This window comes from Grampus griseus, assembly GCF_964374135.1.
Source record: "Grampus griseus genome assembly, chromosome: 14".
NCBI classification, from domain to species: Eukaryota; Metazoa; Chordata; class Mammalia; order Artiodactyla; family Delphinidae; genus Grampus; species Grampus griseus.
In genome coordinates, this window is record NC_139008.1 from 4,940,584 (window position 1) to 4,967,861 (window position 27,278).

General features: G+C 43.6%; 1 protein-coding gene across 3 annotated transcripts; it reads right to left on the minus strand.

Annotated features, from left to right (window-relative positions):
- Positions 1–468: 468 nt before the first annotated feature.
- Positions 469–21,757, minus strand: CCZ1 (CCZ1 homolog, vacuolar protein trafficking and biogenesis associated). 3 transcript variants are annotated; one of them, XM_082669816.1, is made up of 15 exons: positions 21,587–21,757; positions 20,509–20,606; positions 20,324–20,417; positions 19,965–20,042; positions 19,507–19,554; positions 18,840–18,923; positions 17,604–17,779; positions 13,412–13,493; positions 11,138–11,199; positions 10,728–10,839; positions 9,606–9,639; positions 8,843–8,960; positions 2,312–2,470; positions 1,899–2,026; positions 469–814 (listed from the first exon to the last, which is right to left on the minus strand). In XM_082669816.1, the coding sequence occupies exons 1-15, from the start codon at positions 21,698–21,700 to the stop codon at positions 759–761; spliced, it is 1,443 nt and encodes a 480-aa protein (XP_082525942.1). In that variant the 5' UTR covers positions 21,701–21,757; the 3' UTR covers positions 469–758. The 3 variants fall into 3 exon arrangements, with proteins under 3 accessions (XP_082525942.1, XP_082525943.1, XP_082525944.1); XM_082669817.1 differs by lacking the exon at positions 19,965–20,042; XM_082669818.1 differs by lacking the exons at positions 19,965–20,042; positions 20,324–20,417; positions 20,509–20,606.
- Positions 21,758–27,278: the final 5,521 nt, after the last annotated feature.

Consider the following 27,278-nt stretch of genomic DNA (forward strand, 5'->3'; position numbering starts at 1 on the left):
TGGGTGCAGGGGGGCCGTGGAGAGCTCCTATTAGGGCCGGGTTGGTACAGGTTTTTCCAGACCATGCCCGGCTAGTTTTCAACCAAACTCTGGGATGTCCAGTCCACCAAAAGTTAAATCAAATCCTGCCAGGCTGAATCTCAGTTGTGAGCATGCAGGTGGGGCTGTGCCCGCCTGGGAGTTCTACGTGGCCTTATGTTTGGAGCACGCTGGGGCACTTGCATTAAGTTCTTTGTCTGATGTTTATTTGTGGTCTAAAAATCACATTATTGCTCAAGATAAAAACCAAGTCCAGCAATTACTTTGGGCAAATGCCTCATAGTTTACCACGTCAGGCCTAGGGACCAGGGAAGGAATCCGAACTCTGAGCACCTTTCGCTGCTAGAGTATTCCTGAGGATGAACCAGGGACCCATGGCTGGTGCGGTCTACAAACAAGCAACCAGAGAGACTCAATGCAAGACCAGAATTTTAAAAACTTTAACAATTTATTAGTCTTATTTTCCAGTAAAATAGTCACATAATGTCAAAAGAATGGAATGAAAGAGATGTAGCTGGCTACCTTTAATTCCACATAAATATTCAAAATCTAAAAACCTCAGGGGATCATCAGGCTGAGTAGAAATTTGATTCTTCAAAGCAAGTATTGCTTTACTATTGTCATTAATCCAGTCAATAATATGACCAATAACCTGCAAAGGTAAACAAAATGCTTGCTGAGCTGTTTTTTTAAAAGATGTTTCGGTGAGCCCTTGTCAGTCAATCCAAGAAGAATATGTTATTGAACTGCGTCGCACAAAGCTTCTTGACCTCTTCTGCAAAAAGAATAGAAAACGGTGAGTAAGGTATAGAAATTCTCACTTAAAAGGTTATATATCAGTACCTTAAATTCCCTGGAGTAAAGTTGGTCATAAATAAAGGTCTGCATTAATTTTGACCTTAAATCTCAGAAGCCTTAATAAGAAATGTTAAGTCGAGAGAAAGAAAAAAGGACCTGACGTACAGGAGACTTTAACACTATGTAACATTGCTTCTTTGGGCCTGAGACAGCTCAAACCCAAAGTGTCTAAGACACCCATGGGTTGGGGCGTGAGGAGCACAACTTCTAAAATCTTGAGGAATCTGATTCAAAAACACAGAAACTTTAGCTGCAGCCCTGAATTGTGGATCGGGAGCTCCGCAACAGTGGCGTCATTATCTGGACTTTACTCAATTCCTGTTTTAAATGAGGCATGTAGGGGCTTCCCTGGTGGCGCAGTGTTTAAGAATCCCCTGCCAATGCAGGGGACACGGGTTCCAGCCCTGGTCCGGGAAGATCCCACATGCCGCGGAGCAACTAAGCCCGTGTGCCACAACTACTGAGCCTGCGCTCTTCTAAAGCCCGCGAGCTGCAACTACTGAGCCTGTGTGCCACAACTACTGAAGCCCACGCGCCTAGAGCCTGTGCTCCGCAACAAGAGTAGCCACTCCAATGAGAATCCTGCACACGGCAACAAAGAGTAGCCCCCACTCGCCACAACTAGAGAAAGCCCGCGCGCAGCAACGAAGACCCAACGCAGCCATAAATAAATAAATGAGGCATGTATTCCCTGAGGTTGTTTCTAATGCATAGACTATTAATACAAGTATTGGTATCAAGAGAAAAATGTAATACACCCCAGAAGATGTCTGCAGAAGAAACCTCACACCTGATTATCCTTACAGTGGACACTTGGGGTGCACGCCCCACTGTCCCACTCCTGAATAGACCAAATGATGATTTCTTTTAAGCAACAGGGGCATCTGCTTAAAACCTCAAGTCATGATTTGTTCTATTTAGCATGTCCTTAGTACACTGAAAAGATAGTTTTTAAATATCAGTAGCATTAAAATTCTGCTCAAATACCAAACCCTATTTACCATTTACTTCAATGAGGTTTGCATTTTTTTGATTCAAAATAACATACAGCTCCCGCTGGTCAGACTTTTTCCCAACAACCCAATAATCACTCATTGCTTTCACGATGATTTCTTCATCTTCATCCACTCTGTAAGAAAAGAGTTTCAAAACGCAATTGTTTATTTTATATATACAGCTGGATTGTGAAAAACATTCTAAAACAAGAAACAGGAAACTTGAGCCATTTGAAAAGTTCAGGGAGTCCCCTGTGAGTGACCAGCCCCTTCTGGGCTTAATGATGTTTGGAACTGGTGCCCAGGGAGGTAGTCAAGACCTCTGAAGGGGCCTGGGGTCACTCGGTTTTTGAAGATGATTCCTTTAATGTCCTCTTATTAGAAAGTGGACGCCTAACTGGTGAGGTGGTTAGAATTACCTTGTAAAATCACTGTTGATGTCACCCAGAATCTTCATTAAATCTGGATGAACAGACGTAAGTGACACACTGGGTGTTTTCCTCATGTGAATTGTACTTTTTTCTGCTAAATTCATATGGTTGAAGTAGATAAACTTAAACTGGGGTTCTTTTTCAGACCTGTGAAAACATGTTATGGAGGTGGTAACTTTCTGAAAGAACAATTACCCAAATGTACAACTACACTGTAAAAACTCTAAATGTGGAATGGCTAAGGTGGTATTTTCAATGGCTGGGCCTTCAAATCAAGAACCTCAGTTAAGACGTAATATTCGGCAGTAACTTATCTGATATCCGTGAGGTATTCAGAATGACTGAATTTCCCAGCGAGCTCAAGTATGTACGTTTAAAACCACAAATATTTTAACCATTATGTGATGATTTTTTTTTTTTCAAGTACAGTGTTTTATAAACAGCAGTCACTCAGTTATCTGTTCACTTAAAAAACAAAACACAAAGTAAATCAATGCAGGCCACTTACCCTTCCAGTGAAGGGATCAGCAAACTATGGCTCTGGGACCAAACCAGGCCCTGTTTTTCTAAATAAAGTTTTACTGGGACACCCATATGCCTATGTATCGTTACAGCTGCTCTCACGCTTAAAGGATAGTTGAGTACTTGGAACATACACGGCCCACAAAGCCTGAAGTACTTACTGTTTGGCCCTTTGCAGAAAAAGGTTGCTGACCCCCGTACATCTCATTTATCCCACAGCTGCATGTATGTAAACTGCCACAGAACGGAAGCTTAGCACTGTAAGTAACAAAGCTTTCATCATCCTACTCAGAGATCATTCTAAAACGTATGAACCTCCTCTGAAGTATTTAATTGGGATTTACCCTTTCATTATTCTGGATGACTGGGCAATGCTACTTTGCTGTCTCCCGGATCAGAGTCTGAGACCCCTCGGGGAGCCACCCTGACAGCTGGGCCACTCGGCTCTCAGGGGCCTCCCCTCCCTCCCCTCTCACTGTGCCTTAAATTCACAATCGGGGGTCTGCGTGAGAGCCTGGGCAGCCCTGCCACTGGGGGCCAGAAGCCTTCTCTGCTTACTACAGGGGCAGCAGCCACGCACTGGGGGGCTGAGGGTGCCGGAAATCCGGCCTCCGGGGAAGTGGTTACTACTGTGATACCCTACCTCTAGGCGAGAAAGAATGTGGACAATTAGTTCCCAGGAAAATGAAAACAGAATTCTTATAAAACCAGAATTTGTTTTGAGTAGGCCCCTAAATCTAAGAAAAGCAAGTATAACTACAAGAAAAATTTTCTGGAAAGATGAAAATTTTAAAAGAAGTTTGGAAAGAGTTGTAAATTTCGTTGTTTGGACAGACTAACTTCCATGACCTTCGATCAGGCTTAAAGTTCTGGTTACTTGTCTAACACTGTGGCGTTCCTCTTTCTCTCATTTATAACATGTACAACACTCTTCTAAGAAGATCGGAATTCTTCCTTTTGTAATCCCACATGGACATTCACGTGAGAGACGTTATTTAGGTAGTTAGGACAGGGGCAAATGTGGCCTCTTTCCGCTCCACCCACCATGAAGGATGATGTAAAAACGAAAATAGAAAACAGTTACCTGCAATGTACTGTTAATAAAAGAAAACAAGATCTGCTCACATTAAAAATAGCGGGGATTCCCTGGTGGTGCAGTGGTTAAGAATCCGCCTGCCAATGCAGGGGGACACGGGTTCCAGCCCTGGTCCGGGAAGATCCCACATGCCACGGAGCAACTAAGCCCGTGTGCCACAACTACTGAGCCTGTGCTCTAGAGCCCGTGAGCCACAACTACTGAGCCCGCGTGCCTAGAGCCCATGCTCTGCAACAAGAGAAGCCACTGCAATGAGAAGCCCGTGCACCACAACTAAGAGTAGCCCCCGCTTGCCACAGCTAGAGAAAGCCCGCATGCAGCAACAAAGACCCAACGCAGCCAAAAAAAATTAATTAAAAAAATAAAAATAAAAATGAGAAAAGATAACAAGATCTGCTCACATTAAAAATAGCAGGGTTGGGCTTCCCTGGTGGCGCAGTGGTTGAGAGTCCGCCTGCCGATGCAGGGGACACGGGTTCGTGCCCCGGTCCGGGAAGATCCCACAGGCCGCGGAGCGGCTGGGCCCGTGAGCCATGGCCGCTGAGCCTGCGTGTCCGGAGCCTGTGCTCCACAACGGGAGAGGCCACAACAGTGAGAGGCCCACGTACCGCAAAAAAAAAAAAAAAAAAAAAAAAAAAAGTCTTAAAAAAAAATAGCAGGGTTTCCCTGGTGGCACAGTGGTTAAGAATCCGCCTGCCAATGCAGGGGACACGGGTTCAAGCCGTGGTCTGGGACGATTCCACACGCTGCAGAGCAACTAAGCCCGTGCACTGCAACTGCTGAGCCTGCGCCCAGAGCCTGTGAGCCACAACTACTGAGCCCATGTGCCACAACTACTGAAGCGCATACGCCTAGCGCCCGTGCTCCTCAACAAGAGAAGCCACCGTGATGAGAAGCCCGCGCACCACAATGAAGACTCCATGCAGCCAAAAATAAAATAAATTTATATATAAAAAAAGAGGTCACAGGGATATCTCCCATGAGTAAAGAGCATCAATTTTACTGAGATGCCAGAGATTACATGTTTAAGGACCAGTTATGTGAAAACCTTCCCACACTTCCAAAGCCTACCTGGAAAGGTTACTGTGAGCTGTGAACCAGGGGAGGAAATGACCAGATGTTCAGCGCACACGTAACTGCTCGCAGTTTCGCCTGTGGACTTGGGCAGCTGGCTGGGAGCAGGGCCCAGCTGTGGTTTTCATCTGTTCTGGGCTGTGTTCCAGAGAGCTGAGGGTTGCCAGATAGACGATTTCTAGGTGGATATGGCTACTGGCCATTCGTCACTAATCGGACCAAACTTAAGGCAAAGAAGACTTCCTCCACCACGCTCCACCATTAAACACCACTGACCACAGCCGGGGCCAATTCTTCCCATCTCGCCTTCGTCCGGCTCCTCCCCATGTCCGATCCGGGGTCTGATCATAACCAACCCTTACTGCTAATGGTTACACTGCTCACTTGTGGGAGGAATCCAGCGCAGTCAGCCTCCTAGGCAACTGGGCTACTTTACACATATATTCAAGAAGACTGATAAAAAAGGATTACCAAAAAAAATTGCTCACAGGAAAGAGGCTCCTTTCCTAATAACTTTCTACATCCTCCTTCTCCTTCCTGCCTTTTCAAATTTAATATTAGAATTGGCCAGCGAATAGGGGTGTGTGAAAGAAACAAAAACTGAAGTCTCAGATTCAGAAAACCATCAATTTGGGGGAAAATTTTAAGTTACAGCCCTCCTGCAAGCCCTTAAAAATTCTAGGTGAATTAGAGATTTAACACAGAAAATAAAGCCAGGAATGTACCAGAAATAAAAATGGGACATTTTTACAATATTGGGGTGGAAAGCCCCAAGTGTGCCACTGAAGACAAATCCAAAGGCAATGATTAATAAAACTGACTAAATATAAAGGAGAGAGGATGCAACATGACAAGGGTATTACATTAGGAGTACTGATGTAAAAGAAAAAAGACAAAGCACTTCAATGGAAAGAGCCAGAGGACGGGGACAATTTGTGGAGGAGACAGAAATGCCCATAAACAGACGAGGAGATGCCCAACCTCAGTGTCACTGTCAAAGTGCGAGAGCATGGAGAACAGGAGCTGGTGGCACTGGCGGGAGGGGAAGATGGCTCCATCCTTGCGGGAGCCGAGCCACATGGTAAGCGTGCATTTCCTTTGCTCCAGATCTCAATCCTAGGGATTTCTCTTGAGGAGATAATTGGGTGTTTAAGTACCAGACTGTTCAATACAGAACTGTTTGTAATACTAACAGCCATAACCAGCCCTAACCATTAAATGGGAGAACGATTAAGCAAATAAAACACACCTTTCCTATTAAATACTATGAAGCCATTAAAGAGAATGAGGTAGGTCTGGATTTATTGGTTTAAACTGATGCTCATACCATATATATATTTATTTATTTAAAGCTGCAGATTTACAGCATGATATATTTTCAAAAGTCCATGTGTAAAAAACACCATGTGTGTATGTCACTGTGTTTATATGCGTGTACAAGTCCAGAAAGACAGAAGCCAAATAAGATATCCCATATTTCTATTTTGGAATCCTTTAAAAATTAAGGACATAAATTACTCTCAAAAAAAGAAAACAAAATAGAATTTTAAGTTCTAGAGGAGAAAAAAACTGAGGTGGCCCACAAAGGAATAGAAACCAATCACCAAACAAACCTACTTCACACCGTTCTTTAAAGGGCTGACCCCAATTTCATAAGGAACGTTAAGGGTTTCCCTGGTGGTGCAGTGGTTGAGAGTCCGCCTGCCGATGCAGGGGACACGGGTTTGTGCCCCCGTCCGGGAAGATCCCACATGCCGCAGAGCGGCTGGGCCTGTGAGCCATGGCCACTGGGCCTGCACGTCCGGAGCCTGTGCTCCGCAACGGGAGAGGCCACAGCAGTGAGAGGCCCGCGTACCACAAAAAAAAAAAAAGGAACGTTGAGAGATGCAGTTTATAAATCTGGACTCAACGCTAAACACTGGCACACGGCCCCGTGGGCACTTTCTAGTGGGGGCCGCAGCCGAGAGAACAGAGGCCCCTGAGCTGGTCTCTGGGATCAGGACGGCTGGCTAACATAGCCTCCTCTGCCCCCCAACAATGCCCCTGACATGCTGCTGGCTGGGGTCTTTCCTCCCTCAGGGCTGCCTCTAATTTCTCTGGGATATGACTTATGGAGGTCCCAGAATTGGCATATAAAATGGCTTGATTTGGGTCAGAAGGATTTCTGGAAGAAAACTACATTATCTTTTGTACTCAAAAGCTTTTATCTTTAGTCAGTTGATGGTTACGGTTTGGCAATCAAAGCTCCTTACATATAACATCTCAGATGCATCGAGAGCCATCTTCAGGTCACGGTTTCAAAGACAAGAACAACTACGTTCCTCGAATTCCTGTTATTGGGCACACCCCTAAATTGTGTGGCACTTATTTTACCATCACGTTTGCCAGGTACCCTATCCTCCAGGGGCTAATGGTACTGTGCAGTGATTCTCCTAACAGTCCTGTAGACAGGAATTGACAGATTTGTGCCCAAACATACATGGCAAAATGCCGATGGAAGAATATAAGTGGGGGTATATGTGTATCCACTGTACAATTTTTTCAACCTTCCTATGTTTGAAAATTTTCGTAATAAAATATCAGAGAGAAAACTGCTGTCTAATGATAGGATAATTAATATCCAAGGCCATCTCCTTTCTTCTGTACAATCCCCAAGAGGGTTAACCTGATGTGTAAAATAAAAGGTACTAGACAGCAAGTTTACCTCCGGATATGTGTCAGTGAGTTACCTGATATTCATCATATCTGCCGAAAGCACAGGCAGAGCAGTTAATATGTCCAGTCCTCTCCCAAGGGTTTGGGGACGTAAGTAACTACGCTTGATCATTCTCCACTCATAACCTGCACGATCCAACACAGATTTAAGGCACATGCTTCCTTCAAAATTGAAAATCTGGCAGGTTCATGGTCAAAAAATTAGATTAAACAGCACTGTCAAGATGTAAGTTGGTCAGGCACTTTCATTCCTTGGCTGTATCTTTTCTAAAACTACGTAAGCTGTCAGCAGTAAAAATCCACTTGCAGATACAAAACCTACCCGTGCTTTCACCTGGAGCCCGTGTGGGACCTCTCTGTGGGCTGGTGCTTATGTAAGACCACATACATACAACATATGATCACGACGAGCACAAGGTTATATATAAATTCACAGCACTTTAGTAAATTCTCAAACACATGGGAAGGCCATATAAAGAAGCCTTTTATTCCTTAAAGTACTTTCCATCTACACACTTTACAGTCATTTGACTTTGCACTGAGAAAAGAGTAGAAAGAGGTTCAGTGACTTTTCAGGGTGTTTTTAGAACCAAGGTGAGTTTAACCTCGAGTCTCCTGATACTCAGTCTAGAGCCTTTCAAGACGCCAGACTCAGCACCAACGCCTACTGGCTTACGTCACAGGCAACCTCACCAGGAACACTTCTGCACAAGAGGCAAAGTGCTTTCCGTCTATGCAAAGCAAAACCCTGCTGATTACCTCTGCCAGTGTGGATTTCACAGCCTGGGCGGGTCATGTGGGATGTGAAGTGAACTCACAAGGCCAAGACCACAGGCAGAGCTAGCACACCTAACCCCACATGTTCATACCACCACTGGGGAGGGCTGAGGGGATGCATTAAGAGAAGACCCAGCCCCGACCACCATTGTGGGGCAGAAAAACTCACGAACAGCTTCCTAGGAAGCTTTGCAGACAGGACCAAACAACACATTTGTTCTCTGGATTCAGAGATTATACGAACCTTAACACCATCCAAGTTCTAAGCAAAAACCACCCTTATTCTTCCAAAGCCAGCTAAATGCTTGAAAGCAAACACAAAGCAAAGTACAAACCCAGATATTCTTTTGTTGATGTTAAACTGCTCACAAATGTCAGATGCCAGCACTGTAAGCTGGGGCCCAACAATGCTGTCCAGTCTTCGGCAAAAGTCCAATGTAGGCTGGATAGAAGCTAACAAGTAATTCAAGAAACACCAGTGAGTGTGAGGACACTGTGTTAAAAAGGTCAATTTTCATTTTACCATCTTAACAACAATATTCAAATGAAAACTGTACTGATCTGGGAAATAATTAAATGATCAGGTCCCCCTCCCCTCCCAAATAGAAGAGAAACAGAGGAGCCAGAATTAGTCATATTTAAGATGAGAAAGAGGCAAAGAACTATCTCACTGTGAATGTTGACTGAAGCACTCCCTGCGGGGTAGTAAATTGACTGCCTACCCCCAGTAGACCTAGGAAGGTCAAATATTTATTTAACAAACACTACACAGCACTCACAGGCCAGGCACTGTTGGCGCTTTACAAATATTCCCTCATTTAATCCTAAAGCCCCCTTTGAGATGGGTACTCCCATAATCGTTTCACGGGCAGGAAGGCACAGAAAGGTGCCCAGGTCCTACTGCTGAGAAGCAAGAAAGCTGGGACTTTAACGATATTAGAAATAGCTGGTTAAGATGGCAGAGGCCCCAGATGGAGGCTTAATACAGCCTCCCTGTTGCTACGACAACTTGTTTATCATTTAGGAACAGACCACAGCAAAGTGTAAAGAGAAAAGGCTTAGCTAATCAGGTGAAATCAGATACAGGTGTGTACCTACCATCGATCATAAAGCACACAGCTGCACTCATGGCCTGCGGGGGGAGGGGAGAAAAGAAACCAAAGATTAGATAATGGTACAAAAAAAGAAGACTTAAATAATCAAATGCAGTGGTCTTGTTTAAATCTTTATTTAAATATATCAACTTTATAAAGACTTTTTTAGTCAACTGGAGAAATCTGGATAGGGTCTGGATAATAGATGGTATTAAGGAAGTTATTAACGTTGTTTTGGTCCAGTGTGATAATGGCAGGTGGTGATGTTAAAACAGAGGTCCTTATTAGTTAGAGACACAAAATGAACTATTTATAAGGGAAATGAGATGATTTAAAATGCTCTAACAAGAAACCAAAACATGGGGCTTCCCTGGTGGTGCAGTGGTTAAGAATCCACCTGCCAATGCAGGGGACACGGGTTCCAGCCCTGGTCCGGGAAGATCCCACATGTCGCGGAGCAACTAGGCCCGTGCACCACAACTACTAAGCTTGCGCTCTACAGCCCACGAGCCACAACTACTGAGCCCGTGTTCCACAACTACTGCCCTCGCACCTAGAGCCCGTGCTCCACAACAAGCGAAGCCACCGCAATGAGAAGCCCGCGCACCGCAACGAAGAGTAGCCCCCCACTCGCCGCAACTGGAGAAAGCTTGCGCGCAGCAACAAAGACCCAACACAGCCAAAGATAAGTAAATAAATAAACCCAACCTAACATAAATATACATCCTGACAAGATAATATCCTGACAGAAACTCAGACTATCCTTATGGAATTAGCAAGTCCACAGCTTTAAAATCAGAGCGAAGGCAGAATCCACTGGAGTGTGGGCAGGCATCGAACAACAGGCAACACCGGCCTTGACGGCCTCTGATCTGTCCGCGTGCAGGACTTGAAAAACCTGAGTCACAGCCTCAGACAGTGACTCTTGCTATTCACAGAACTACTGTTTAATGGGGACTGAAAGTAACCCTCTTACTCCAGAAAGCACCCATTTTGAGTTTTACAATAATCAGAACTTGCGACACGTGTTCCAAGAAACGTGAGGTCTGCGCACCGACTAGTGTACCCGTGCAGAAAGATTTACTTTAGTATCATCTGTAACCCTGGAGAGAAAGGCCACTGTTACCTTATAAACAATTAAATGCAGAGCTTCATACGTGTCGTCTGTATTTACAAAAATTTTGGGGAATCTGCATTTTGCTTCTGGATCATTCAGATTCAAGGGTCCAGTGAGAAATCTGAAAAGGAAGCAGAGATGGCTTGATTCAATTAGGCAGATTATAAACAGGAATATATCAACAGTGCACTCCTATAAGGGCGTTAACATACGGCCTTTTTGGGAAGCTAGACATTACTTAGAAAACATCAGATCAGAATACAAAAAAGTAATCGTTTTAATTCATTGGAAACAAAAGAATTTCCTTTGTTGATTATTGTCACTAGAGTAGCACAAAGGTAATTCAGTGTTCATGATTTTATCTTTACCAAAAACGATAATAAAATCCAATACTGTCTATCAAAGGACAGAAGTCCTACCTTCCATAGTGTTGAAGATTTCCGGGCATTTCTGCCCTTATTGGAGAATCCCTTCCCGCCAACTGTAAACAAATTTAATGTTGACAAATGACTTATTAGATTTCCTATATTCAAAACTTTGAAAAACAGCATTTATATTTACTAGTTGGCTCCATGCCATTTTTCTATATCAATTTTCCACATTCCTCTCCACCAAAAAAAAAGGAGGGGGGATTACAGAGGTACAGAAAGAACTCACTGGTTTTAAACAGAACTATCATAACTTCACTGTGCCCTAAATTGCACATACTGATTTTGTTCCTTTTACAGCAATTGAAATCTCCCATGTGGTTAATACGTGCTAGGCGATGACATAAATTACATAATTTCATCTCATATCACCCCTATGGGGAATGCCGTCTTCCTATTTTCTAGAAATGGAAACAAGTTTGAAGAAGTTCACCAGCACACCCAGCCCCTGAGTGGAGGGGCCAGGCATCAAACACAAGCCTGTGTGACCTGAAAGTCCCTGCCTTCAGCCATGACATGGTGCCTCCTCATAGATCTATATTTGTAACCCATTCCTGGTTTCTTCTGCTGAAGATACACTACTTCAATATGCATAGGAAATGGAAAAAAATTCCAAGTCTAATAGTCACATTAGCTAAAACTTATTATTCTTCTAAAACTTCTTGATGTTCTTCTAGTCTATATAAAATTCTAGCATGTAACTGAAAATGAAAGATTGAAAAACAGTAAATCCAATAGTGAAAATGCACAGCTCTCACACGTGCAGCCTGTAGCGAGAGAAGTCCTCACATATCCATGTCCTCACTGCCACGTCGTACATTCCTATTTTATAAGCCTGGCTCTTTAGACATATAATAAAGCACCAACAGAGTGTTCTGCTGTTGCAACAGCACTGTCCACCATGGGAAAGCCTCCTGAAGGATCCTTCTGAGGGTGTGGTTGGAAGCAGGTGCTTTAGCATTAGTCATACCCCGAGATCAAGTCCTGGCTCCGTCACTTACTAGCTGGGTGACATGGGGCTAAATCACGTAAGCCCCCCAGGCCTGGGTCTCCTATCTGTAAGATGGAGATAAGGTACCTGGCTTTCAGGACGGCTGTCAGGATGTCATGAGATAATGCAAGTGTGCTGGGCACTCACACCGTATCTGGCGTATGGTACACACTCCAGAAACGTTAGCCACTGTATTCAAACTACCCAGAAAGGAGCAAAGTGCAGGACCAGGTCCTTCTCAAAACCTTGAGATTTCTTATCAAAGAGACTTTTTTCCTGTTGTTTCAGGTCATGGCCTTAAAAAACAGAGCGAGGGAGAGGGTGCGTGTATGCGCTCCTGGGTCAAAATGATGATGTTATGGTTTACGAACACTTTTCAAGTCCAACCTAACTAAAGCTAAGAAAAGATACTTTGCGGAAAACACTGCAGTATTATTTACAGTTCTCTGCAGAAAACTGAGAAATTGTCAGAATGGAAAAGCCAGGCGGGAAGTATAAAATCAACTCAAAATCAGATCTCATGTTTGTACGTGAAAAGACCACAGAATTAACCACTGTTTTGTCCAAGATCCCTGGCATTTTCAGAGTTCCCAGAACCCGACCTAAAAATCCAGTTTTTCCTCTACTCAATGAATTGCTCCCCTTAAAAACATAGCTTTGCAATTGCATTTGAACGTAACAAAATGAAGAAAAGCTGACATACGTGGTTTTCTGTGCTAAGTGACACACGCTAAATATATACAGTTGGCCTTCCATATCTGAGGTTTCCACATCTGCAGATTCCACATTTGTGGATTCAACCAACCGCATGTTGAAAATATTTGGGGCAAATATTTCTTTTGAAAGTTCCAAAAAGCAAAACTTGAATTTTCCACACACTGGCAACTATTTACATAGCATTTGCATTGTATTAGGTGTTTTTTGTTCAATTTTATTAGGTATTATAATAAACTAAAGACAATTCAAAGTGTAAGGGAGGATGTGTGTAGGTTACATGCAAATACTATGCCATTTTATATAAGGGACTTGAGCATACGTGTGTGGATCTGGGTATCTGGGGGGTCCTGGGAGCAATCCCCCATGGATACCAACGGACAGCTACACGACTAAACATCACACTAATAATGTAAAATACAGATCAGAACTGCCCCACCCACCAAGTTACTCCACCCCCAAATCTGTGTATGTGTGTGTGTGTGTGTGTGTATATATATATGTCTGTCTATATATTTATCCATCTATCTATTTATCTAGAGATTAGTACCCCATCATACCTCAGGTTCGATATGCCTTGGAAATAGAGATGTGGTGAGGTATTTGTATAAAATTCTCATGTCATCTTGTTCTAATCCACTCCTGAAACATCAGAAAAGCACTGTGTTAAAAGTCTGGAATTGGTCTTCTGTCTTTCCATTGCTCTGTGATAAAAGTTCATCTCTCTCTTTTTTTTGCATGATATCAAGAAGCCCTTTCCTTGATGGAAAGCTCAAGAATGGAATGAATTAAACTTGAGTCCAGCACTAGAACTCTACCCTGACCTGCTAAAGGCTACTACTACATAGTCCTGCATTTTATATGCCATTTGAAGTAAAAAGTCACAGCAGATTTGATTTGCCTACCACGTGGGATTATCCAGGGAGCATTAGCAGCTCCCCTTGAGGTAGCAGGTTTCTGTCCACTTTCTGGGTTACATGGTAAGGCCACTTTCTTTCACCCCGCATCCTGAACATACTGCTATGCTGTAGATGGGGAACTCAAAACGCTATGTCTCAGAAATGTATTTGGATTTTAATTCTCTCAATTCAGTGTAGGCAAAAAGTGGGAAGAAAAAGAAACAAACTTTTGGGCAAACCATCCAATCTGGCACCTGGAAAAGTACTGAGAAACTAGCAGGTGTTGTTGGACTCTACCTGAAACCGGTTTTTCAGATAAGGATATAAACAGACAATGAGTCTGTATCTGGGGTTTTTTTTCTATTCAAGATAATTGAAAAAATCCTTGAGGAAGTCTAACTAGATATAAACCAAGCCTCTGCACCACGTTCCAGGGGCTCTGTCTTCTTTCCCAGTGGAATCGCAGGTTATGTTAGAAGTCCAGCCCAGCTCGGCACAGAAACCCGCCCCGCTTCCCTGCACTCCTCCCATTTGTCTTATCTCCGCCTCCTCCTACACCACCTCTCCTCTCCCATTTTCAGAATGTCTGTCCACAGCTAAAACTCTAAAGGGGCCAAACACCCTGAAGCAGGTTTGAAGCTTCCTGCCAAGCAGAACGAAGTCCCGGGTCCAAAGGTGAGGCCAAAACAGAAACAGCTGAGACCTGTCAGCGCTTGGCCTGTGACAACACGAATTCTGAGAGTAACCAGCAGCCGACCGGGCAGATGGACCTTTCAGATCAAACACACAGAAGGTCCCCCACTCTTTTCTTTTGTGGAAATAACTGAGGAAAGAAAGAGAAAGACACAAAACAGGCTCTGGATGTTCCTTTCCATTCAAGACATAAATCCTGGTGGAGAGAGCTTGCTAACGGTAAGCAGCAGACAGCATGTAAAGAATCATGCTCTGGGCAATTGCTTCCAGAGTTGCGCTTCCGGAAACGGTAGCTACTGGGTACATCTGGCTACTGAACACCTGAAATGCGGCTGGTGGAGATGAGTGTAAAATACACACTGGACTTTTAGGACTGAGCACAAAAAGAGTAGCTCGTTAATAATTTTTTATATTGTTTACATGTTGAAAAAATATTTGAGATATATTGGGGTAAAAAAATATATTGTTAAAATTGATTTCTCCAGTTTCTTTTTATTTTATTGTGGCTACTAGAAAACTTAAAACGACATTTGTGGCCTGCATCATATGCTTATTGGACAGTACTGCCCCAGACCAGAGACACTGAGCAGAAAACACCCTATAAAAGGAAACGGAAGACACTTCTTAACTACTTACTATGTGCGCTGTGCTTAGGGCTTTGCATTTATTATTGCACTTAAGATTTAATGCTAGGCATTAAGTAATTTGATGCTGGTTTTCTGGGTAGAAAATTTATAAGGAAAATAAGTCGCAGCCAGCTGTTCAAAGCATGAAGCAGCAAGTAGGCGGTTCCCACTCTGCCTATGGGGAGGGCTGCCGGGTTGTGGAACGTCCACGAGCTCCGACTGTAGCAACCCTCTTCCCAGTACCTGCCACCCCCATCCCAACTCCTGCCCCCCAACAAAAGTAAATGAAGTAATACTGTGTTATAATTATGCCGGATGTTACCGCTGGAGAAAAGTTGTTACGACTTCATGCCAATCTTCAATAATCTCAAAATAAAAAGTAAAAACAAACAAACAAACAAAAAACCCAAAAAAACAAGAGTTCCTTTCTTAGCACAAGTAAACGAATAAAAGCAAACAAAACCCTGTACTGACAGGTCCACATGATTCAGAACTCTGTCAATGGCTCACATCAAACAGGAAACAGAAAAAAAAAACAAAAAAACAGGAAACAGCCTATGGGTGCTCAGAAGCACAGATGTTCTCAAAAGTTTCTCAAATAGTCATTTGATATGAATGATTTAAAAAAAAGAAAAATTATTCTTCTGCTCAACTGATTTATTTGTGTGCCTGAGATGCTACTACTTTCTCAAGACTGATTTTTCTTTCTGTTTTATGAATCTATGCCTTGTTTTTACTTAAATGCTAAATGGGCTTCACCTGTTTTGCTCTAAGACCTCCACACCTGCTCTGAGTGAAGCCTCAACTCCAGCGCTGTGAGCTGCGCACAGCCGTGGTCCGGGATCTATGCACTTCTCCAGAGCCCGCCAACTCTGTTTCTGGTGGCGATGCCAAGTTATTCAAGAATCTCTTTCAGCGGGAGCGTTACCGAGAATGAAGTGGCCATCATTCGACATAATCCTTCAAGGTAGGATCAGTTTAGTCTATAATACAGACTATGTCACTGTCAAGTGTTGAATGTAAAATAATCTAGCCAAGATCAAAGAGTCTGGTCAACTTTGATTAACTTAAGAAATAGCTAAGGCATTTATTCATAAAAGCATTCACCCCTTGGGCTTCCCTGGTGGTGCAGTGGTTGAGAGTCTGCCTGCCGATGCAGGGGACATGGGTTCGTGCCCCGGTCCGGGAAGATCCCACATGCAGCGGAGCGGCTGGGCCCGTGAGCCATGGCCGTTGAGCCTGTGCGTCCGGAGCCTGTGCTCCGCAACGGGAGAGGCCACTACAGTGAGAGGCCCGCGTACCACAAAAAATAACAGGCCAAAAACACTGGGCGAGTCAACTGACACCCTCCTCCCAACAGAGGAGGAGCCACTGCTAAATCCTTTCACAGCCGCTGCTAAAACCAAATCCACGAGTTAGACGTAACACGGTCCAAACAGAACTCTAAGGTATTTCCTACCATCTGCTTTGAGCTCACCATCAACGTTCTCGGAGCACAAACAACATGCCAGAAGATACAAACACAAAAACCGAATGCACTTGAGCAGCTGCCGGAGGGCTTTCAGCTGGCTGCTCCCCCGTGAACCTCAGCGGCTCATCGCAGGCAGACCACTGTCAGCTGTGAACAGACAGGCTGGCTCTCACTCAAGTCTTCAGGGACCTCTCCCCGCGGTCTCAGGCACGTTCACACAGCTCTTCCAGAGTTCCGTGTTCGGGACTTGAAAGCTTTTAGTAACAGTTTACGTTTGCTTCTTGAGTATCAATGCTTTCATCAAAGAAATTATGTATTTGTCCCTACTACAGGACGCAAACACAGTTTGATGACAGTGGGTTACTTCCTGGTTTTATAGCACTTATAACTTGTTGGATATTTTTTAAAAACTAGCTTCCTTAAAAGGAAGTATGAAAATTATGGGGCTTCCCTGATGGCACAGTGGCTAAGAATCCGCCTGCCAATGCAGGGGACACGGGTTCCAGCCCTGGTCCGGGAAGATGTCACATGCCGCAGAGCAACTAAGCCTGAGCCTGTGCTTTACAACTACTGAGCCTGCGCTCTAGAGCCCGCGAGCCACAACTACTGAGCCCGTGTGCCTAGAACCCATTATCCACAAGAGAAGCCACCGCAATGAGAAGCCTGCGCACTGAAATGAGTAGCCCCCACTGCGCGATGAGTAGCCCCACTCGCCACAACTAGAGAAAGCCTGTGCGCAGCAACAAAGACCCAATGCAGCCAAATATAAATAAATAAATTAATTTAAAAAAAAAAAGGATTCTTCAACCTAACATTTTCTCTATCTTCCGTGGAACCAGTTTTAAACTCCCCTGCTTGGTAATTTTAAACAAAATTACCCTAATTTTGGTTTAAACAATCACTGCCTTATTTTAACAATATCTAAAAAGACGCATCCTACCCCTCCACCCACCACCAGCTATTACTTCCAGTTTGACAACATGGTATCAACGGAGTCATTGCTATTTTTTATGATCCTAAAAGACTTTCTTCTTCTATACACCAAGCCGTAGGGTACACCTACCAGATAAGTTGATCGTTATAGAGAAAGGCAGTGTACTTGACTATACTCAGGCTTTCTTCCATTCTATTAATAAAGGACTGGATTTTCAAATAAGTCATTTTATCCAATGGGAAGAAGCTGATCCCGCCAAAAATGTCAAGTAGATCGCATGACTGCAAATGCAAAGTTTGCAAATACTGTAGGAAAAAAATAAGGCATAAAAGTTACTAATAGTATATTGAAGACAGTACTCTGACAACTGAAAATAATTAGTCTTAATTTATGGTACAATTACATGCTAGCAAACAGCACACTGCCAAGACCAACACGGAGGTGAGCCACAGGGAACTGGATTTGAAATCAGTACCAATTTCAAAAAATTAAGTTCAAACGTAAGTAGTGTTCATTCAGCATTGTGCTATCTCTCTTTGAAGCGCTGAAGTCTTCATATCAGTGCTCCTCAGATTAGACTGACCTCCACACATGATATCATGGGCCATCTTATACTAAAATCACACTGGAAGGGCATACAGTCAGTGTTGATGGACAGGAGAGAAATTAAGACAAGAAGAGGAAGAGGGGACAGTCAGAGTGAATAACTGTGGTCATTAAAGTGAAGAAACAAGAAAGAAAAGTACTTCATAAAAACAAAATAATTCAAAAATAGACATCAAAGGTAGTGTAGGGAGAAAGATAAATTGAGAGTCATTTCTCTAAGATAAACTGGATTTGACCGGGGAAGGTCAAATACGCAAAATTTACATTGAAGGAGAATGGCAACTGTGTAGACACATTCCCATCAGCTGGGAAAGAAAAATCACACTAATCACCACTAAGGGAAGAAAGCCTGTGTCACAGCCACAGGCTTCACCTTGAGTCAATACAGATTATGCCTGTTTAGTGAACATAATTGATCTGTAAGAATGTGAGATTTTGCTAATTAACCGATCCACCACACAGGAAGTTTGCTTTTGAGTAAGCCCACAGGGACAGACACAGGTGGGACAAGGATGAAGCCGAAAGACATCTCCAAGATGCTTTAAGGAGCTGTGTACACATGTCAAGAAGCTCTGATTCAAGAGTGCAAATCTAATGAGTCTCCTCACTGGTGTGATCTTGTCACACTATGCCTGAGGCTCTTTGCCATTTCCAACTTCTAGATTTTTTTTGTATGTGAGAAACAAACCTGTCTGTGTCACTCTCTAACAGTCTGTTTGGACAACTACCAAGATTACAAATAAAATTCAAAATATTTACCCGATGGAAGAATTTCTCTAATCTTTCTTTTAAGAGCTTGACACCTCCATCTTCCATGGCTCTCAGAAATGTACCATTAAAAAGCTAATGGTGTAAAAGATTAAAAAAAAAAAGTCAATTTCTTATGTCCTTCAATTTCCCAATATAACAAGTTCTTCTTTTCCTTTTACATTAATTCCACTAATTTCATCCCCCAATTCCTTTTGAATATAGAAAATATTTACATGAGAAAGCCTGAGTTATAAGTCACAAAATACCAAAACACTGTTAAGTGATACTGTAAATTTTATAAAATCACCTAACTGTTTTGGGCATTTTTTTTTTGAAACCTGAACTCACACCGAAGTTTCAGTTTACATAAATAATCTTGCCAGATCCTTCAATCATGCAAATACCTGCACTACGTACTTTCCTCAAGAACATGGACTCTACTGTTCACTAATGCAGATATACTCCTAGCAGAAGTCTGGGAAGAGAGAAGGGCTCAGTACTGAGTACGTGCACGCATAAACCTCAATACTGTTTCAAAGGCCCCATTATTTCCTCCCCCTAAAACGGACACATAGTCACCTCGCAGTCATGTAAAGAGTTAAGAATTATTTTAAACATCCCATGTAAACTGGGGTAACTGGCTAGACTCTCAATTCAGAAAGCATGTCACGCTTACCTTGTACATGCTGTAGCACTGCTGGAGCACCGAACTATAAACCTTGTCCTACAAACAACACAAAGACATGGCACAGATCTTAATTTAAGGGAAAGCAAAAGAAGTCTATTGCATAGCAAAGGTACAGTGACTCTTGGCAAAGCAATACAATGCTCATAAACTTGGTCCTATAGTAGTTGTGTGCTGAAAATAAGAGGTATTTAAATTCAATTACGAACCAGTAAGCCCAATTTTTAGGAGGGCTTTAAACACAGATGATCAGTAGAAGGCATTCGTAAGAGACGGTACATACACACTTTTATAAGATTGTGCTAATGGAAATGATAAGCATAAAATTTTGCTGTGTGTACCCTGAGAAACTTCTGCAGAAGTGACATAGCTTAAATCTGAAAAAATAAGTCACTCAAGATACTAACAAATTTTTTTCTAAAAATATGAAATAAAAAATGACACATTACCAGCAACTCCTCCTCTTGGTATTCGACAACTGGTTTTCCATCCTTACTTTGCTTTTCAATTATGGGATTCCTAACAACCTACAAAGTTTGATCAACTGAAATTACACAATGTTATCAACTATATGTGTTTTAAATTTTCCCCTAAATTAAAAAACTTGGACATGTCCCAACCCAAAACTTCTTAAAAGAGCCCCAGTAACAAATACACCAAACAGGAGTCTGATTTTTAAACTGCCACCAACCCTACTGTAACTCTCCTCAGATGCACTAACTAGAGGACTTTCCTGAATTCCTAACAGTAAAGATCACCCATCACTTTATAATACAAATTCAAAAAGGTGTACTGTGTATGTAAATACCATGACCATCCAGAAATTTTCTTCTGGTTCGTTGAAGAACTGTCTGTTCTTCTGTGTATGTAAAGATTTTGCAGGTTTTGATGGACTAAAGGTCCTAAAAAGGTTAAAAGAATGTTAGGGACAATTCTCCAGCATAAGTTTTAAGAATTCACTGAACTCTGCAAAAGCACATTGAAAAGTATTACCTTGTAAACTGTACAATAGCTTCACATAATCCGACATTTCTAATTTTTTCATTCTTTTCTACTTCATTTGGATAGTAAAACAAAATTTTATTCTCCTCCTAAAGTATGAAGAAACAGAATCACAACACTGACATAAGCATTTTTTCTATCTTAGCTGTTGAAAGTGCTACATTTACTGTCAACCTCGCATGCCATACACGTTAGCTGGCAAAACAAAGGACCCTTTTTTAGAAAAACAAAAATTATCTTCTCACGGCGTAAGCAACGCCCACCTGCCTGAAGGTAATTGTGATATTCAGTAAATCATATGCCATCTGAAATAGCATTAGACAACTATTCTGAAAACTCAGTCTTTGGATTTCTTTCCTCATGCTAATTTGTAATACACCAACGCTTGTTAAGAAATAAGCGTGTGTGCAGGTGCACAGACTTAACACCTCCCCACAAATTAAACCCAGCAGGTTCACAGGCATTTGGACTGACAGCCTTTAAAAGGACCGTGATTTCCTGCCAACACAACCTACCGCCGGACATCCGTTGAGGAAATTACCGTCCCCACCTTAAAAAATAACCATTAAAAAAAACCACCCGCCCCCATCCGATTTAATTTATTAATTTGGAAAAAAAAACTTTCCGCAAGATCCCCCAAACCTGCATTTAAAGGACTACAGTCTCCCACTCCTGTTCCACGCTTCTAGGCGGGGACTTCTAGCAGCAAAGACGTAAACTCAACTTTAATCACCCAGGATTGATGCAGAGAAGAGAGACTCCACCTGTGTGGAGTGATTAGCCTGACGAACCTTCACTCAATACACAGGCTTTGAGTCAGGACCTAGAACAGACGCTGCCCGCGTTGTGTGGCCCCCGCCGTAGCCCCTGGCCCGGGCACACACCTGGCACAAAGCAGCCCGGTAAATGCCGCTCGACGAGGGCAGGGTGACAGGTGCTGCCCGGCTCCGGGAGGGCCGGGGCCGACGCCCCGGCGCACCCTGCGGCTGCTCGGGCCCGACGCCGTACGGCCGCCCCACGCCCTCCTCGGCCGCTTACGGACGCCCGCGCGCGGCCCCGCTCCGCTTACCTCTCCCTCGCGCGGCCCGAAGCGCGGGTTGTAGATGAAGAAGCTCAGTAGCGCCGGCGGGAACTGCTTCTCCTGGGCCGCCCCAGCTCCTGCCCCGGCCGCCGCTGCCGCCATCCCGGCCCGGCCCCCCAGCCTCGGGAGCCTCCCTCTGCCCGCCCAAATACAGCTGCCGCGAGGAGACCGCACTTCCGCCTCGCTCGCCGTCGTCCCGGAAGTGTCCGCTGCCGGCCCGGAAGAAGAATTCGCAGCCCACCTTCCACTTCTGGCGCGCCTGTGTGGGTTCGTTCCCGTTTGTGTCTTGGGTAGGTGTTTCTTATAACTGTAAGAGTCAAGTTGAGGGTGAAATCGTTTTTTTTAGTTTGTTCGCAGATTTCTGGCCTGGCTGAAGGCGAGGGTTGCGTGTTTAAAGAAAAATGAAACGGACATAGTTTTCTGTAGAAGGTAGTGTGAAGGTGCAAAGGAAGCCCCTGCGTTAGGGGCGGTCGTGCATTCAGCCAGGCAACTTGCGCATTTTCATCATCTACAGGGTCCCTCCGGGCATTTGTGGGCTTTTTTTCCCCCCTCTTTGAGAGACCTCAGGTGACCGCTGGATCAAACCAAACCGTCCGGACTGCGCCGCACGCGGCTTCCTCTGGCTTCAGGGAGAAAGTTTGCTGCACCTGGCGAGGCGCGGTGTGTGGCCTAAGCGGGACAGAGCGTGGCATCTCCCCATAGTGCCCAGTCCCAGACCTTGGAGCGCAGGGTGTCGCCTTTTTCAGCTTTTGGGGCCTGTGAATTGTGGCAGTTGGAACGGCTCATTATGTCTGGCACTTGGAGTTCAAGCCCTTGCAGCAGACCGCTTGACCAAACTCAAGATTTTAGTTTAGGTTATCCCTCACAGATTAGGTTTGGAAACAGGACTTCTTATCCAGCCTGGCAGAATAGACCTTCACGTTTAGGGAGGCGGTGTTGGAATTTGGACATGAGACAGATCTGGGTACTTATTCTAGCTCTGTCACTCCCTAGGCGTGCATCCTTGGACTGATTACATAACCTTTCTCAAGTCTCTGTGTCTTATATGTAAAATAACTAACAGTAAATGCTTTTCTAGTAGGAATTTCACTTTAAGAATTAAATGGGTGGGGCTTCCCTGGTGGTGCAGTGGTTAAGAATCTGCCTGCCAATGCAGGGCACACGGGTTTGAGCCCTGGTCCGGGAAGATCCCACATGACACGGAGGAACTAAGCCTGTGCGCCACAACTACTGAGCCTGCTCTCTAGAGCCTGCGTTCCACAACTACTGAAGCCCAGGTGCCACAACTACTGAAGCCCACATGCCTAGAGCCTGTGCTCTGCAACAAGAGAAACCACCACAATGAGAAGCCCGCACACCTCAATGAAGAGCAGACCCCACTCTCTGCGGCTAGTGAAAGCCCACGTGCAGCAAGAAGACCCAATGCAACCAAAAATAAATAAGTTAAAAAAAAAAATTGGTGGGAGTTCCCTGGTGGTCCAGTGGTTAGGACTTGGCACTCTCACTGCCTGGCCTGTGTTCAGTCCCTGGTTGGGGGACTAAGATCCTGCAAGCCACACTGTGCCAGGCAAGAAAAAAAAATTAAATGGGACTATGATTGTATGTATAGTAGTTCCCAGCCCTTAATCATTATTCGACAAAAGATTACTGTCCTTACTTGCTTTAGTGTATGACATTCTCCTGTTAGAAAGACTTGTTTTGACATTAAAGTAATAATTTTCAAAGAATTTTAGGGTAGCAAAATCCCCTCTCCCCTTTTTATCCCCCCCCCAAAGTCTGTCAGAACTTCTAATATATTAAATAGACACAGAGCTACTGTGGTTGAATGTGAGAGGATTGAGACCTCAGAGTATGTCCCTCTGGCCTTTTCCAGGAGCTACCCGCCCCTCAATCTCTATCTCCCTGGGAGACCCTAAAGCACCTGCACAGGACCCTGGGGCTCCAGGGACCATAATTTGAAAACTCCAGGTTAAAGAATTCTTTCCTCTGTCTCAGAACAAATGCTGTTGGAAGAGTAGTAGAAAGAGCCCAGGGCTTAAGTTGGAACACCTGAATTTTAGTTCTGGTTTTGTCACTTACCAATTGTATGACCTTTGACTACTCACTTAACTTCTTTGACCTCAGTTTCCTCCTCTGAAAAATGAGATTAATACCTGCCTCAAAGGATTATTGCAAATATTACATTAGATGATACAAATGAAGTGCAAAGTGCTATGTACATGTTGTAAGATAACATTTTATAGCATTATAGCATTCTCCCCAGCACGCCTCTACTTCCTTGATTACTTTGCCTCCTGTGCCCCGTTCACTCAGTTGCATTGATTGCCACAGGAGAGAGGTGATTAAAAAAAAAAAAAAAAAAAAACACCAGAAATCAAAATGCTTTTAAGTTTCAAAAGCCAAGGAAGCAAGAAAGCTTAGGTAGTGATGCATCCCCCTCTCTCACAGTCCTAGGGTGTTGCCTGGGTGTGAGGTGGGAGGAGTAATGATGATAGATACTTAGATGTGCTTGGAGATCTCAGAGGAGAGAGGACGTGGATGTGTACATTGTTCCCTGTGGAGCTGGGGAGGTGGCAAGCCTTGCAGAGTTCCCCTCAGTGTCAAGCATGATGCAACAACAGTAGGGTAGCCATAGCCACGTGAGTGTCTAGGCTGTAAGCGCTACTTTGATGCAGGAAGCAACCAAATGTTTTACTTGTGCACAGAAGTAATTCAGAGAAAGCCAGACCTGAGATGCCATAAGATGAGGACAAAGAGAAGCTAGCTGTGGCCTAGGTGGACCCACCACCGAAGCCCACAAGACTAGAGAGGAATGAGGATGACTCAGTGGTCACTAGTATGGACTGAGCACCAGATACTCCTTTCCCATGAAGGGCTTTGGAGTACCCACTTCCTCTCTCCAACCAGGGAAAGAAGGGTGAGGAGGAGGCTGATTGCCTTATGTCATCCTGAATTATGATTCTGTCACCCAGCATGATGGGGATTCAAAACTAAGTCCAGTTATAGAAATAGAAAATTAGATCCTTTGCACAGAGAATTTGTGAACTCAGAAGGGGAGACCAAGTTGGAGACGTAGGAGGCTCCTGAGCATCCTTTGTCCCACAAATGTACTGAACATACAGCTACACACAGTCATTTCATCGGAGAGAAATCCAGAAACTAGCTGAATGACTCCCACACGGAAGGTGAATGAGAAAATACCCACATCAAAACGGGCAGCAAAGTCTGAGACACACTCTGGCCATATAAGCCCCACCTCCTGCACAGCTCCATACAATTGGGAGGAAATCCCCAACTCCTAGCTTCTCCTTGAGGATTGACGTGTTTGGACTGCACATCCAGCACCTCAACTTTTAAGAGTCTCACTGAGGGCCTGACCCCCAAAACACTTGACTCTGAAATCCAGTGGGATTTGCATCCACCAGATCCACAGGACTATAGCAAGCAAAGGAGCAGTTCTTAATGGGCACACGAGCACGTGCAATGGCTGTTTCCCCAAGGCTCAGTGCAGAGGGAGCAGACAAAAATGCCTATCGTTCTGTCTTTCCCTGGAAGGGATTTGACTGCATACTTTCCAAGCTGCTGCCTAAGGGTCTGCTTCTAATTTAGCACTCATCTAAAGGCTGGCTGTGATCCTCCTTGAAGCCCCAAATAGCTGATGGGTGCTTTCCCTGACTTTCCCACTGGTTCCCTCCAACAATGAAACCAAGTCACCGTTTCTTCCTGGAGGACCTTGTCCACACATCTAGTGCCCCAACATTTACAGCTGCCACCCAAGTGTGGGCCCCCAAGTTACCTGGCTTTGATAGCCAACCAGGCTTACATTCACAAGTCCCACAGCACCACATCAAACAAAAAGCAGTTTTTAAACGATTCAAGAGCACCTCCTAGTGGCTGTACTCCTGGGCTCAGTGCAGAGGGAGTAGGCTCCTCTGGACAAATTTCACTGTCCTGTATCCCGATAGAATATCAATAAGGAAACATTGGACTTAAACTACATGTTAGATGAGATGGCTCTAACAGACATACACAGAACATTCCAACCAACAGCAGCAGAATAACCATTCTTAAGCACACATGAAACATTTTCCAGGATGGATCATATATTACACCACAAAATAAGTTTTAATAAATTTAAGAAGATTGAAATCCTATCAAGCATCTTTTCCAATGACAAATGGTATGAAACTAGAAATCAGTTACAAGAAGAAAACTGGAAAATTCACAAATATGTGGAGATTAAACAACATGCTTTTGAAGAACCAGTAGGTCAAAGAAGAAATCAAAAAGGGAAATAAAAAAATCTAGAGAGGGCTTCCCTGGTGACGCAGTGGTTGAGGGTCCACCTGCCGATGCAGGGGACATGGGTTCGTGCCCCGGTCCAGGAAGATCCCACATGCCGTGGAGCAGCTACGCCCATGAGCCATGGCCGCTGAGCCTGCACGTCCGGAGCCTGTGCTCCGCAACAGGAGAGGCCACAACAGTGAGAGGCCTGTGTACCGCAAAAAAAAAAAAAAAAAAAAAATCTAGAGACAAATGACAGTGGAAACATACCCTAGCAAAACTTATTGGATGCAGCAAAAGCAGTTCCAAGAGGGAAGTTTGTAGCAATAAATAATAAGAACAAAGAAAGAACTCAATTTAACTTTAAACCTCAAGGAACTAGAAGAAGAAGAACAAACTAATCCCAAATTTAGTCGAGGGAAGGAAATAACAAAGGTCTGATTGAAAATAAATAGATACTAAAAAGACGATAGAAAATACCAATGAGACTAAGAGCTGGTTTTTTGAAAAGATGAACAAGATAGACAAACTGTTAGCTAAACTAAGGAAAAGAAGGAGGACCCAAAGTCAGAAATGAAAGAGAAGACATTACAATTGATAATATAGAAATACTAAGGATCATAAGAAACTACTATGAACAATCAACAAATTATATAACCTAGAAGAAATGGATAAGTCACTAGAAATATACAGCCTGCCAGGACTGAATTATGAAAAAATAAAAAAACAGACTAATTATTAATTTGGACATTGAATTAGTAATCAAAACCTCCCAACAACAAAAGTTCAGGACCAGATGGCTTCACTGGTGAATTCTACCAAACATTTAAAGAATTAATACCAATACTCTCAAACTCTTCCAAAAAACAGAAGAGGAGAAAACACTTCTAAACTCATTTCACAAAGCCAGCATTACCCTGACACCAAAGTCAGAAAAAGATACTACAAGAAAAAAGATGACAGGCCAATACCCCTGATGGACATAGATGCAAAAAACCCTCAACAAAATATTATCAAACTAAATTCAACAGTACATTAAAAGGATCATACACCATGATCAAGTGGAATTTATTCCAGGGATGCAAGGATGGTTCAGCATCCATAAATCAATCAATATGATACACTGCATTAACAAAATGAAGGATAAAAGTCATATAATCATCACAATGGATGGTGGAAAAGCATTTGACAAAATTCAACATACTTTTATGATAAAAACTCCCAAAAAACTGGATATAGAAGGAATGTACCTCAACATAATAAAGCCCATAAATGATAAAACCACAGCTAACATCATGCTCAACAGTGAACAGCTGAAAGCTTTTCCTTTAAGATCAGGAACAAGACAAGGATGCCCATTCTAATCACTTTTATTCAACATAGTACTGGAGTCCCT